Source organism: Mauremys mutica, chromosome 4 (genome assembly GCF_020497125.1).
Source record: "Mauremys mutica isolate MM-2020 ecotype Southern chromosome 4, ASM2049712v1, whole genome shotgun sequence".
Classification (NCBI taxonomy): domain Eukaryota; kingdom Metazoa; phylum Chordata; order Testudines; family Geoemydidae; genus Mauremys; species Mauremys mutica.
Genome location: NC_059075.1, coordinates 155471841 through 155486108, shown reverse-complemented (window position 1 = coordinate 155486108; position 14268 = coordinate 155471841). Strand labels below are relative to the sequence as shown.

Genomic DNA, 14268 nt, shown 5'->3' with positions numbered 1-14268 from the left:
TGGCACCACCATCAGCAGCGCCAGCCCCTCTGTCATCAGCCCCGTCCTACTCTTCAGCACTGTGCCCGGGACCTGCCGCCTCCCCCTGCCATCAGGGCATCCCCGCCCAGCTCCCTCCGCTGTGCCCGGCTGCTTGCGGGACGTAAGAGATGCAGAAGGGAGAGGGGTGGCGATCAACCGGCGACTGCCCATGTGCCTGAGTCTGCAGAGAGCCTGAGCCCATTGCTCAGAGAGGAGGGAGCTATTCTGAATATGCCTCTAAGGGGCAGGACTGGGGCATCCAGCTGGGCCTGGCTCGCTGGGAGGTGGGCAGTCTCCGTGGGGGGGTGGTTTCCAGGTAGCCCCTTCTACAGCCCCACAGCGCCCCCTGCACGTGATTCTGAAGGGGGGGTGCTGCGTCCCCAGCACTAGTGATCAAACACCGGAAGGGACCGGGGGGTGGAGTGAAAACGTTGCAGTGGGAGACGAAGCCGCTGAGAAATGTGGGGCTGGAAGGGACTTGGAGGGGGCAGCAAGTCCTGCCTCCGGCACTGGGGCAGCACCAAGGAAACCTAGGCCGGCCCTGACCGGTGTGTGATGGGGATCCCGCAACCTCCCTGGAAGCCTGGTCCCGAGCGGAGCGACCCTGAGAGTGCGAGAAGTTTTTCCTAATTCCCAGCCCCTTGCTGCAAGCTAAGCTCCTTCCTTCTGGTCCCCCCGTCGCCGGCCACGAAGCACAACCGCTCCCCGGCCTCTTTAGAGGGACCCTTGTTCTCCCCTCCCAGCTCAGCCGTCTCCTCCCCAGGCTGAACGCAGCCAGGGCCTGCAGCCGCCCCTCGCCGGCAGCACAACGGGTTTGTCCTGGACCTGGGAGAAGGGAATGTGCATAAAAGAGATTTATGTCTACACTGAGCCCTGCTAGGCCCCGCCTGCAACCCACCAGACCCCACTCCCCTCCCGGAACTGGGGAGAGAACCCAGGAGTCCTGGCCCCCCTGTTCTAACCACTAGACCCCACTCCCCTCCCAGAGCCAGGGAGAGAACCCAGGAGTCTTGGCTGCCAGCCACACCCACAAGGCCCCACCCACTCCCCTCCAGGAACTGGGGAGAGAGCCCAGGAGTCCTGGCCCCCCTGTTCTAACCACAAGACCCCACTCCCCTCCCAGAGCTGGGGAGAGAACCCAGGAGTCCTGGCTCCCAGCCCCCCCTGCTCTAACCCACTAGACCCCACTCCCCTCCCAGAGCCGGGAGAGAACCCAGGAGTCCTGGCTGCCAGCCCCACCCACAAGGCCCCACCCACTCCCCTCCCGGAACTGGGGAGAGAACCCAGGAATCCCGGCTCCCAATGCCCCGCCTCCTCTAACCACTAGACCTCACTTCCTTTCCCAATCCAGGAAGAGAAGCCAGGAGTCCTGGCTCCCAGCCCCAAACACAAGACCCCCCCCCACTTCCCTCTCAGAGCCAGGGAGAGAAGCCAGGAGTCCTGGCTCCCAGCTCCAACCACTAGACCCCACTCCCCTCCCAGAGCCAGAGAGAGAACCCAGGAGTCCTAGCTGCCAGCCCCACCCACAAAGCCCCACCCGCTCCCCTCCCGGAACTGGGGAGAGAACCCAGGAATCCCGGCTCCAACCACTAGACCCCACTCCCCTCCCAGAGCCAGGGAGAGAACCCAGGAGTCCTGGCTCCCAGCCCCCCCCTGCTCTAACCCACCAGCCCCCACTCCCCTCCCGGAACTGGGGAGAGAACCCAGGAATCCCGGCTCCCAATGCCCCGCCTCCTCTAACCACTAGACCTCACTTCCTTTCCCAATCCAGGGAGAGAAGCCAGGAGTCCTGGCTCCCAGCCCCAAACACAAGACCCCCCCCACTTCCCTCTCAGAGCCAGGGAGAGAACCCAGGAGTCCTGGCTCCCAGCTCCAACCACTAGACCCCACTCCCCTCCCAGAGCCAGAGAGAGAACCCAGGAGTCCTGGCTGCCAGCCCCACCCACAAAGCCCCACCCGCTCCCCTCCCGGAACTGGGGAGAGAACCCAGGAATCCCGGCTCCAACCACTAGACCCCACTCCCCTCCCAGAGCCAGGGAGAGAACCCAGGAGTCCTGGCTCCCAGCCCCCCTGCTCTACCCACCAGACCCCACTCCCCTCCCAGAGCCAGGAGAGAACCCAGGAGTCCTGGCTCCCCTCCCAGCCCCCGCCTCCCAGTGGCTATTAATATCCTCCCCTCTGGCTACACCCCTCCCCCGCCCTGGTAGCCAATCTCCTGGGGTGTCAGAGCCGGGCTGCTGGGCAGGAGGAAATAGAAACCACCTGACTTTTTACTTTCGTTTCCCCAGGGGAAAATCTTGGACACTGGCAGAGGAGCTGTGCGGCAGGTAACGGGGGGCAACTACCACCCCCGGGGGGCAGAATCGCCCCCTCCGGTCTGTCCCCCCCGCCCCCACAACCCACCTGAGATCGGAATTGCTGGTTTCGAACCAGTGGCACCTGGGAGGCACCTAAGGTAAATCCCAGCCACTCCCCGGACTCCGGCTGGGCCCCGGCCCCGGCCCCACCAGCGCAGCCCCGCGGATCCCCGCGCAGCGAGCCGCGCCCGGCCGCCAATCCCCAGCTCTGCTTTAAAAATCCCGAGAGGCTGAAAATCCCGCTGCGCCCGGGGCACTTGCGCCCCGGAGGGGGAGGGGGGCGCAGAGCGCAGCGGGCTCTCCGCAGGTGTGACGGCTGCAGACGTGGGATTTCCTCCTTCAACAGAGACGGAAATTAGGAGTGTTTAGTGCCAGGGAGCCAGGACTCCTGGGTTTTCTCCCCGGCTCTGGGCGGAGAGTGGGGGTCTAATGGGTTAGAGCAGGGGGGGCTGGGAGCCAGGACTCCTGGGTTCTCCCCAGCTCTGGGAGGGGAGTGGGGGCTGGTGGTTAGAGCAGGGGGTCTGGGAGCCCGGACTCCTGGGTTCTCCCCAGCTCTGGGAGGGGAGTGGGGGCTGGTGGTTAGAGCAGGGGGTCTGGGAGCCCGGACTCCTGGGTTCTCTCCCAGCTCTGGAAGAGGTGGGGGCTAGAACGGTGAGGGAGGGAAGCTGAGAGCTGGGACCCCTGGGCTCTGGGTGCAGTGGGTCTGTGGCATGAGGCGCTGGCCACAGAGGGTTTGCTCATTTCTTGGGGTGCTAGTGGGGATGGGGGGTGTCCCCAGTACACAAGGACAGCACTGGGGAACTCAGAGCTCAAGAAGTGGGATTAGGACATGGAGTGTCCCAGCCCTGCTTTGTGCCTCAGTTTCCCCCTCTGCCAGCCCCCCCCCCCCCGTTTGAGCAGGGTGGGTGCGAGGGGGCTACTCCCTGGGTGTCCTGATGTCTCAGTTCTCCAGCAGAGTTTGGCTTTAGCCCCAGCCCAGGAGGAGGGGAGATCGGTGAACCGGAGCCCGGCCTGTCACCTGCTGCATTATGGGAAATGCAAATAATAAAGGGTAAGTGCTCCAGTCCCATCCAATTCAGGTGGAACCTACTCCAGAGCTGGGGCTAGAGCCCACGAATCCTGGCTCCCAGCCCCTCCCCGACTCCCCTCCCCTCCCCAAGCTGGGATGGAACCCAGGAGTCCTGGCTCCCAGCCCCTCTGGCCTATCCCCTACACCCCAATCTCCTGCCTCCCCAAGCTGGGATGGAACCCAGGAGTCCTGGCACACAGGCCCCCTGCTGTGTGTCTCCAGGCCAATCCCACCCCCCTCCTCGAAGCCACCTCCACAGGGGATGGTGAAGCAACTCCAGGAGGACATCACCTGCTCCATCTGCCTGGACATCTTGGAGGACCCCGTCTCCATCGAGTGCGGCCACAACTTCTGCCGGGGCTGCCTCGCAGCTCACTGGAGCGGGGTCTCGGCCTGGGGGTCCCAGTGCCCCGAGTGCCGGGCTCCCTGCTCCAGGGACAGGATGATCCCAGACACACGCGTCAAAAGCCTGGTGTTGAAAATCAGAGACCTGCCATGCGAAGAGACGCCGACAGGGACAGCGAGCCCTGAGGTGGGTGCAGCCATGGCTGGTCCGGAGATGCAGCCACCTCTGGGGCGGGGCAGCTGGCAGGGCCACCCAGAGGGAGGGCAAGTGGGGCAATTTGCCCCGGGCTCTGCAGGGGCCCCCATGAGAATGGCCAAGGTTCCCGCCCTGGCCCCAGCCTGACCCCGCCTCCGCCCCTCTCCCGTACCCTCAGCGCATCCAGGAGCGTCCCTGGACAGCTGCAGCGTGGCTCCGGCGGGGCCTGAGCCCCTCCCCGCTCAGAGTCGCGTGGTGAGGGGGCAGGGCTGCGAGCTCCTCGCCGAGCGGAGGGAGCTCGGGTCCCACTGGAGCTCTCAGCCCCGCCCCCTCCCCACGCGGCTCTGAGCAGGGAGGGGCTCAGGCCCCCCGGAGCCACGCTGCAGCTGTCCAGGGACGCTCCTGGATGCGCTGAGCTGAGGCTCCGGGTGAGGGGGGAGCTGGGGGTAAGGGGCTGGGGGAGGTTGGATAAGGGGCAGGGAGTCCCGGGGACAGGGAGGGGGCAGAGGTTGGGGGGGCGGTCAGGGGACAGGGAATGGGGGGGTTGGATTGTGGGCGTTCTGGGGGTCTGTCAGGACTCAGCGGGGGGGTGGATAGGGGTCGGGGCAGTCAGGGGACAGGGAGCAGGGGTGGAGTCGTGGAGTGGTGGCTGGGGGAGGGGTTTCTGGGGGGCAGGAAGTGGTGGGGGTCGGATAGGGGGCAGGGCCAGGCTGTCTGGGAGGCGCAGCCTTCCCTACCCTACAGCTCATTCAGCAGTTTGAGGCTTGCAGAAGAGCCGAGCTGTTCGCTTTTCCATTAGATAAATGCATGGAGGTTAAGTCCATTAATGGCTGTTAGCCAGGCTGGGTAAGGAATGGTGTCCCCAGCCTCTGTTCGTCAGAGGATGGAGATGGATGGCAAGAGAGAGATCACTTGATCATTGCCTGTTAGGTTCACTCCCTCTGGGGCACCTGGCATTGGCCACTGTTGGCAGACAGGACACTGGGCTGGATGGAGCTTTGGTCTGACCCAGTCTGGCCGTTCTTATGTTCTAACCTAAATGAACCCAAAGTTATGGAGACAGATATGAGCCAAGGAAGCCAGCAGAGTATCAGAAACCTGGAAAAATCTCTGCCTGGATGGGCTCAGGTGTTTGGTCACAAGCCGAAGTGGTTCAAAAGTTTTGGATTTTTTTTAAGCAGAATTTTTTTATTGTTTCTTTAAACCAGGGGTAGGCAACCTATGGCACAGGTGCCGAAGGCGGCATGCGAGCTGATTTTCAGTGGCACTCACACTGCCCGGGTCCTGGCCACTGTCTGGGGGGGCTCTGCATTTTAATTTAATTTTAAATGAAGCTTCTTAAACATTTTAAAAACCTTATTTACTTTACATACAACAATAGTTTAGTTCTATATTATCGACTTATAGAAAGAGACCTTCTAAAAATGTTAAAATGTCTGACTGGCAGGCGAACCCTTAAATCAGAGTGAATACATGATGGGTCGGCACAGCACTTCTGAAAGGCTGCCGACCCCTGCTTTAAACAATCAAACACAGCCAGCAGCAAATATTTGGCCACACACTTCTGAAACCCCAAACCATGTTCAGGGTTTGGCAGACAAATTTCAGCTTTTCAATTTAAAAAAACCCACACCATGTTTTGAAGGAAAGCAGACATTGTCCGTGATTTATTTCTGCTTTTTAAAAACCCCTAGTTTTCGATCCAAAAAGTTTTGACGGAAGATATTTGTCCAACCCTTGTAATGAGCTGTAGTGCCTTTTAGTGCTAGCTGATGCTGAGAACCAGTGATAGCTTGTAAAGAAGTTTTCTCAAAACTGGGTTTGTGCCGAGATGCGGAAGGTTTATTTTTCCCAGGGGCGTCCGTGGTGGGGGAGCAAGTGGGGCAATTTGCCCCGGGCCCTGCAGGGGCCCCCATGAGAATACAGCATTCTATAGCATTGCAATTTTTTTTATGGAAGGGCCCCTGAAATTGTGTTACCCCAGGCCCCCTGAATCCTCTGGGCGGCCCTGGCAGCTGGGGAACAGCCACATGGCTGCACCCTACAGCACAGCACCCCCAGCCCCACGCTGGGGCCCTGGGGTCAGAGGGGAGGCCGGCTAACGGGATTCCTGTGTCCCTTTAGCAACCGGTCAGGTCCCTGGGCTGATAAGGGGGGAGCTGGGCCTCAGGGCTCAGATCTGCTGATAAGAAATTAACCCCCGAGCAAACAGCCTGTGACGCCATCCAGGGGACCCCAGTGGGGGGGGTTAGCTGGCTGGAACGGATGGGACATGGGGCCTTTCCCCTCTAGGGGGCACCAGCTTGGATCTGGCCCAGGGTGGGACTGGCTGGTTCAGGGGCTGGGAATGGGGCACAGGGGCTCTGATCCGGGGCACAGGGGACTCACCGTCTCAGGGGTGGGTCCCGGCTCTGACCCGGCACTGTCCCTGCAGCAGGGGCCGGGGGCTCAGCCGGAGCCGGGGCACCCGGTGCAGCTGGTGCGTCTGGACAAGGAAGGGGGCCTGACCCTGGACGAGGAGGCCCTGAGCCGCTGCCTGGAGCAGGGTGGGGTGGGGGACGCCCCCGTCTGCCTGGTGTCCATCGTCGGGGAGCAGCGTCGGGGCAAATCCTTCCTGCTGAACTACCTGCTGCGCCGGCTCCGGAGCCTGGTGAGTGCAGCCCGGATCCCCTCCCAGAGCCAGGGAGAGAACCCAGGAGTCCTGGCTCCCAGCCCCTCCCGCTCTAACCACTAGACCCCACTCCTCTCCCAGAACCGGGGATAGAACCCAGGAGTCCTGGCTCCCAGCCCCCCCTGCTCTAACCACTAGACCCCATTCCCCTCCCACAGGGTAGTGCATGGGGATGGGAGCCCTAGGGTGGCTGGTACCTCACCCCTCCCCGTCTCATGCTGTCTGAGCAGTGGTCTGAACTCCTGCCCCCTGCTGGAGGGGCTCAGACCAGCACAGATCTGTGACCTGTGTCCCCCGGCCACGTCGGGTCAGCTGTGTCAGGGGAGTGGGGAGCCGTGTGTCCGTCTGGAGCCTCGTCCGTGTGTCCGTCTGGAGCCTCGTCCGTGTGTCCGTCTCAGCCTGAGGCTGCCTGTCCATCATCTTCCCAGTGCGCCGGTCCCCACGCTACCTGCCTGCTAATAAAATACCCACAGTCCCCCTGCCCCCCTGCACTAATTGCCCCTCCCCCGTGTCTCCCTCCCCCCCCCAGGAAGGGAAGGACGGATCCTGGATGGGCCGGGAGGAGGAGCCCCTTGAGGGGTTCGAGTGGCGAGTTGGCACCCGCAGCGTCACCAAGGGGGTGTGGGCCTGGAGTCAGCCCTTCTGGGTCCCCACCGAGCGGGGGAAGGTGAGTGGAGGAGGAAGGGTGTGGAAATGGGCTGGGGGGATGAGTGACCCCAGCAGATCTCTCCTTGGGGGGGAGCAGAGCAGCCAGAGCCTGGGGGGACTCTGTGACCGCGGCCTGGGAGGGGAGGCAGGAGTACAGTGCCCCCCTGGGGCTGGCTCTCACTCGGTGCTGGGGCATGCAGGGGGCAGATCGGGGAGCTGGCGTGTGACCCCGGCCTGTGGCTCCCCCCCCCCCGCAGGTGGCCGTGCTGCTGGTCGACACCGAGGGCTCCATGGACATCGCCAGAGGCACAGAGACCAGCGTCAAACTCTCCGCCCTCTCCATGCTGCTTGGCTCCTACCAGGTAGGCACTAGGGGGCGCTGAGCTGCGGGGAACGGGGCAGGGCTCAGCAGGGGGCGCTCTCCCCTGGCAGCCAGGGCTGGCCCCAATGCCCCAGGTTGGCACTAGGGGGCGCTGTGCTGCGGGGAATGGGGCAGGGCTCAGCAGGGGGCGCTCTCCCCCGAGAGCCAGGACCAGCCCCGATGCCCCAGTGCAGCACTAGGAGGCGCCGTGCTGCGGGGAGAGGGTCGTGCTGGTTTCTGCATCTCACCCTGTCCTCTCTGATTACTTGCAGATCCTGAATGTTTCCAGCCAGATAAAGGACCCTGATCTGGAATATCTGGAGGTGAAGGATGCAGCGCCATTCTCATACAGCCCCAATGGGGTCGTCTGCCCATTCTACAGCTGGGGAAACTGAGGCCCAGAGAGACTCAGTGACTTGCCTGAGGTCACATGGGGAGTCTGTGGAACAGCCAGAGATTGAACCCAGGAGTCCTGGCTCCCAGCACCCTCTGCGCTCTAACCACTAGACCACACTCCTCTCCTAGAGCTGGGGATAGAACCCAGGAGTCCTGGGGCTGTATCCAGCAGAGCCCAGCTTCTGTGCTGCTCCAGGGGCTGGAATTCGCTCCTGCCCGAGCTCCAGGCTTACTGAGAACAGGGGTGTAGCCCGGAGTCTGGGAAAGTCTCAGTATTTGGTATCTTGGTCTAATCTTCCTACCGCCCGTGGGCATCGGTGGAGTGGGGGGGGGGGGGGGGGGGCAAACAGAGCCCCTGGCATGGGGCAGGGGAGAGGGGAACCTGGACTTGCAGTTCTGCTTGTTGGCCACTGGGTGTCTCTGCACCACAGGGAAAGCCGTGGGACCCTGGTGCCAGACCCAGACCAAGCTGGAGCTGCAGCTGTGTGTGGGGGGCTGTTGGTAGGATTTCCACTCCCACCCACCCCCAGGGCACATGCTGCCTCCCTGCCCCAGAGATCCCAGCCCCAGACTCACCCCCCTGCCCTCTCTGCTCTGCAGATGTTTCTGCACGTGGCTGAAGAGGTGGGAAAGGAATACGGGCTGGAGTCCATTCAGGTGAGACAACATCCCCCCCATCCCCCGCCCTGCCCCAGCCACCCCCTGCCCCACACCCGAGGGGTTCACCCTTCCCCTCCTGACATCGTCCCGTCTCCCCTGCAGCACCTAGACCTGCTGGTGCGGGACTGGAGCAGCTCCACGCTCCTTGGAGGCGATGGTGGGAAGGAGCATCTGAGAGACGTCCGACAGGTGACTGTGGGGAATGGGATGTGGGGCCTTTGCCCTCTGGGGGGCGCTGGCTCCGATCCGGCCCCATGGCGAGGGCCTGCTGGGTCTGGGGAGCAGGGAAGGGTCCCGGGGTATTTCCCTCTGTTGATGTCTCACTTTGCCGATTCGCCTGGCTCTGGCAGATGCTGGCGGCGACGTTCCCTTGCAAACACCCCAAGGCCCTGGAAGTGCTGAGCAGAAGCAGCAGCCGCTGTTACCTGATGCCCTTCCCCGGCAAGCGGATCATGACTGGAAACCGGGGAAGCCTGAGAGGTAACGGACCCGGGACAGTGGCTCTGAGCCTGGGCAATGGGGCGTCTCCGTCTCTGACAGGGAACGGGCCGTGGGGGGACGCTCCGGCTCCGGGTTCATTGCCATCTCCCTCCCCTTCGCAGACATGGATGAGGATTTCCGGGACAGCCTGAGGGACTATGTCACCGCCCTGGTGGGCTCGGTCAGTCAACACGTCTGGAGGGACCGGCACGGGGAGCTGCTCACTGGGACACAGCTGGCTGCCAAGATAAAGGTGGGGATTGGTCTCAGTAGGGGGCGCTGTCCCCTGGCAGTCAGGGCTGCCCCCAATACCCCGTGGTGGCACTAGGGGGCGCTGTGCTGCGGGGAGCGGGGGGGGTCTGTAGGGATGCTCTCCCCTGGCAGTCAGGGCTGCCCCCAATACCCCATGGTGGCACTAGGGGGCGCTGTGCTGCAGGGTGGGGGGTCTGTAGGGACGCTCTCCCCTGGCAGTCAGGGCTGCCCCCAATACCCCATGGTGGCACTAGGGGGCGCTGTGCTGCGGGGAGCGGGGTGGGGGGTTTGTAGGGACGCTCTCCCCTGGCAGTCAGGGCTCCCCCAATACCCCATGGTGGCACTAGGGGGCGCTGTGCTGCAGGGAGTGGGGTGGGGGGTCTGTAGGGACGCTCTCCCCTGGCAGTCAGGGCTCCCCCAATACCCCATGGTGGCACTAGGGGTCGCTGTGCTGCAGGGAGTGGGGTGGGGGGTCTGTAGGGACGCTCTCCCCTGGCAGTCAGGGCTGCCCCAATACCCCATGGTGGCACTAGGGGGCGCTGTGCTGCGGGGAGCAGGGTCGGGGCTTAGAACTTTTTGCTGATTTTTTATGAATTACGAACTGGGGTCGTATTTCTATCCTAGCAGGATCCCAGCTTGGATGATTCTGCTGAGCCTTCATACATCATCCAGGGAAACTCTTCATTTCCCCGCCAAACTGATTCCCACCGTGGTCTTATGGCCGTTCCCCAGCTGCCCTGCCCCAGAGGTGGCTGCATCTCAGCGCCGGGCGAGCCGTCCCCATGTTCACATTTTCCTAAGCCCTGTGGAGTCTGTATTGTGATTTCTTGTGCTTTCCTTGCAGAAATTCTCTGATCTGATGAAGAAACATCACTGTGGCTTCTCCTCTCCCGCTCAGGTACCTTCTCTGCCTGTCTCTGCCTCTGACCTGATCCAGGGATGTGCCCCAGCTCCTGAATTCACTTCCGATGCAAAACCGCTTCCTACTTTTGTCTTACTGCTGCTGCCTCGCCCGAAAGGTGGCTGCATCTCATGTTGGGCAAACCATCCCCGTGTGGGGTTGCTGTGAGGCTATTCCCCAGCTGCCCCACCCCAGAAGTGGCTGCATCAGCACTGGGTGAGCCATCCCTATGCAGTGTTGTGTGTGGCTGTTTCCAGATGCTCCGACCCAGAGGTGGCTGCATCTCAGGAGTGTGTTACCACTTGTTGGAAAATGTTTTTTTTTTTCCTGCAGACAAATTTGAGTTTCCGTTGAAATATCAAAAGCCGAAATACTTCGATCTGGAAATGCCTCTGTGGTGTCTCCTGGGAATAATAGTTTGGCTTGGCATGCTCCCTTTTCTCCACATAAATCAGCTCTCTGATGGGACTGCAGTTCCCATGATGCACCACGGAGGAGGGAGGTGATGCATCATGGGAGTCCATGGCTGTGGGGCATCATGGGGCTTGTAGTTTGGGTTCCTGGCTTCAGGCAGAGTTGCCACAGTGGCTCATGGGAGTTGTAGTTTCACACTGGCTAGTGGTGTCGCTCTGTTACATGAGGTTGCTGCAGTGGAAGCTGCAGTCGCTAAGTAGAGTCAGGGCCCCATAAACTGTGGCTCACCCCAGCCGTGTCCTCCCCGTGCAGATGGCCATCGCCTTCCACAACCAGAGAGTCCTGGACAGGGCCAGCGCAGACCACGCTCTCTTTCTGAAGGAGAAGGTGAGTCTGGGGGGGGAGGTCTGAGTTTCTCTGGGCCTCAGTTTCCCCATCTAGCAAAGGAGGAGAATGACCCTGCATTCGGGGGTTTTAGCCTGTGAGCTTTTTGGGACAGGGATGGTCTCTCACTGAGTTTGTGTGCTGGGCCTGGCGCGAGGGGGGCCCCGACCTCAGTCCAGGTCTGTGCTGTGCCTGGCGTGAGGGGGGGGCACCTGTCTCGGTCGGGGGGTGGGATCTGTTCAGCGCTTGCCCCATCTAACGCTCTTGGCCATCTCCTCTCCCGGCGGGCGCAGGACAGCGACTCCCGGAACATGTTTTCCTGCCTGAAGGTGCGGCCGAGCAAGATGGCGGAGCAGTTCGCGGAGCGGCGCGGGCACTTGCTGTGGCGGTGCCGGACGGACATGCAGGAGCTGGCGCCAGAGAAAGAGGCCCTGCTGACGGAGCTGGAGGAGGAGCTGACACGGGAGGCCGAGACCTTCCTGGAGATCTACGGGAAGCGCTTCAAGAAATTCGCCATTTTGGCGGGCGTGGGGGCGGGGGCGCTGGTCCTGGGACCGGTGGGCGGAGCTGCTGGTGCCGGGATCGCTGGTGCTGTCATCGCTGCCGAGGCGGCTGGGGCGCTCGCCGTGGCTGAGGTGGTGGCCATTGGGGTTGGGACGGGCGCCGCGGCCGGGATCGTCGTGGGTGGGGGCGTGGGCGGGGGCGTGGGTGGGAACGTCGCCCGGAGGGATAGGCAGAGGGCTGAGGCTGCTGGTGGCGGGAGGGAGGAAGGGGATGGAATTGAGGATCTATCCGATGACAAACCCCTGATCTGATCAGTGTCCTTCCCCCTCCCCCCGAATCTGGGGCTGACAAATGGGGTGATGGGGCTGCAGCATGGCCCAGACACGTCCCCCCAGAAGCCACCCCAGGGCAGGGAGCCATCGCCCCCAGATTCTAAGAAGGGACGTTTAGATCTTCTCGTCTGACCTGCTGTGCCACCCAGGCTGGAGAACGCCGCCCACTTCCCCCTGCGTTGGGCCCGACATCTCCTGTAGCACTAAACCATCTCCCGGAAAGGCGGCCAGTCTGGCTCGGAAGCCAGAAGAGACGGAGACCCCCCCGCTTTCCCGCTGGTGAATCACCCGCGCTGTGAAAAATCCGGTGCCTCGTTTCCGATGGGAGTGTGTCTGGCTTTAACTTCCAGCCCTCGGTTCTCGCTCTGCCTTCCTCCAACCTTGCAGGGCCACTCCGGCTGCAACGTGAAATGCTTGGAAACGCCCGGCCGACGGTCCTGTCCCGAGATCACCCTCTGGGGGTGACAATGGGCGCCTGGCTGAGTTCCTACAATGGCAGTCGTGTGGTACGGTCCTGGGGGACAGATCTCCAGCCCCCTCTGAGCGGGAAGGCGGATCCAGGGGAGAGGACACAGGACGACGTGGGTTTCTTGCTCTACCATGGGCTTCCTCTGTGACCTTGGCCAAGTCCCTTAGTTGCTCCGTGCCTCAGTTTCCCATCTGTCTAATGAGGGTGGTAATGCATTGGAAGATGGTGAGCGGTTTGAGCTCCACTGAGAGAAAGCGCTACCCAGGAAACAGGCATCGTTATTTATTCGGCGGGAGGGCTATAAAACCATCCAAAGCTAAAGGGAATCGGTCCCACACCCATGGACGCACGTCGAGCAGGGGACACCCTTTGGCCATCTCCACAGGAAGGCTCAGCTCCCCCCCTTCAGCGCTGGTGAAAGGCCAGGACTTGGGCATGGGGATTTCCAAGCAATGAGACCTCGGGCTGGCGGGATTCTCCAGCTGTTCCATGCCAGCCTCCGCAGGCGCCTACGATCCGATAGACCCCTCTAGAGGTACGGGGTCAGCTCCATCCTGGCCTGGCTGTGGTGAGTCGGGAGCGCCCCTTCCCCTCACAGATTCCAGGCCTGGGTAACACAGGCATGACCCTGCCCTGAACTAATTCCTGCTTGAACTAGAGCGACATGTTAGAGAAACTTCCCATCTCGATTTAAAAATGGCCAGTGATGGAGAATCTGCCACAACCCTTGGGGAATTGTTCCAGTTGTTCTCACTGTTAAAAATTTCCACCTTACTTCCAGTCTGAGTTTTGTCTAGCTTCAACGTCCAGCCATTGGCGCATGTTAGACCTTTCTGTGCTAGACTGACGGATCCATTATCAAATATTTGTTTCCCAGGTGGGTACTTATGGCCTGGGATCCAGTCACCCCTTAACCTGCTCTTTGAGTCCTATCTTCCCAAGAACTCCTTGGAAACCTCATATCCAGGGCTGCAGGTTTTCAGAGGCTGCACCTCTCGGTACATAGCAAGAGAGAATAGAAGTCACAAAATTGTAAGTAAGGCAAGGAAATGCATTAGATTATCTTTTGGTTTAGCTTGTGAATTTTCCTATGCTACAGAGGTATCTTTATTCCTGTTTTTTTAACTGTGAAGCTGAGCCAGAGGGGAATCCTCTGTCTTGTAAATCTTTTTATTACCCTGTAAAGTTACCTTCCATCCTGATTTTGCAGGTGTGATTCTTTTATTTTCTCTTTATAAATAAAGTTCTTCTTTTAAGAACCTGATTGATTTTCAGTGTCCTGAAGACAAAGGGTCTGGTCTGTGCTCACATTGCTAAAGCAATTGGCTGGTATTTTATTCTGAAGTCTCCCCAGGAAAGGGGGTGAAGGGGTTGGGGGTGGGGGGGATAGGATTCCAAGTGACCCTTCCCTGAATGTTTGTGTAAATCACTGGGTGGTGGCAGTGATACTGTCCAAGGACAAGGAAGGATTTGTGCCTTGGGGAAGTTTTAACCTAAGCTGGTAGAATATAAGCTTAGGGGGTCTGTCCTGTGGGTCCCCACATCCGTACCCCAGAGTTCAGAGTTGGTGGGGGGGGGAGCCCTGACAGCGGCGTAGGAGGTCTGGCCTGGCCTAGCCATCATAGTGGGGCTGAGGCTGCCCACCAGGGACGGGAGTCGCCGGGCAGGAGTTGGAGGAATCACAAGGCCAGGTCCCATAGACCAGAGTCAGGGTCAGAGTCAGGCTGGGGTCAGAGACCGGAGATCGGGAGCCAGACCAGAGTCTGGCGTTGCAGCAGGCCAAGGTCTGTGGTTGCCCAGCCAATTTC

The 14268-nt window shown here is 61.1% G+C and overlaps 1 protein-coding gene across 3 annotated transcripts; it reads left to right on the top strand.

Annotated features, from left to right (window-relative positions):
• The first annotated feature begins 2114 nt into the window (after positions 1 to 2114).
• On the top strand, positions 2115 to 13619 carry LOC123369547 (RING finger protein 112-like). Of its 3 annotated transcripts, none has more exons than XM_045015250.1 (14): positions 2115 to 2348; positions 3323 to 3429; positions 3670 to 3979; positions 6423 to 6638; positions 7189 to 7326; positions 7565 to 7669; positions 7941 to 7991; positions 8665 to 8721; positions 8827 to 8913; positions 9075 to 9204; positions 9327 to 9457; positions 10301 to 10354; positions 11084 to 11158; positions 11449 to 13619. In XM_045015250.1, exons 2-14 carry the CDS (start codon positions 3407 to 3409, stop codon positions 11968 to 11970), a joined length of 1899 nt encoding a protein of 632 aa, XP_044871185.1. In that variant the 5' UTR covers positions 2115 to 2348; positions 3323 to 3406; the 3' UTR covers positions 11971 to 13619. The 3 variants fall into 3 exon arrangements, with proteins under 3 accessions (XP_044871185.1, XP_044871186.1, XP_044871184.1); XM_045015251.1 differs by having other exon boundaries at positions 2115 to 2476; positions 3347 to 3429; XM_045015249.1 differs by having other exon boundaries at positions 2115 to 2476.
• Positions 13620 to 14268: the final 649 nt, after the last annotated feature.

Bases quoted from the DNA above. Each gene is read 5' to 3' on its own strand.
- LOC123369547 (XM_045015250.1), top strand. From the start codon at position 3,407: ATGGGAAATGCAAATAATAAAGG. The intron at 8,914-9,074 runs GTGACTGTGGGG...TGGCTCTGGCAG, and splicing joins ATCTGAGAGACGTCCGACAG to ATGCTGGCGGCGACGTTCCC. The intron at 11,159-11,448 runs GTGAGTCTGGGG...CGGCGGGCGCAG, and splicing joins CTCTCTTTCTGAAGGAGAAG to GACAGCGACTCCCGGAACAT.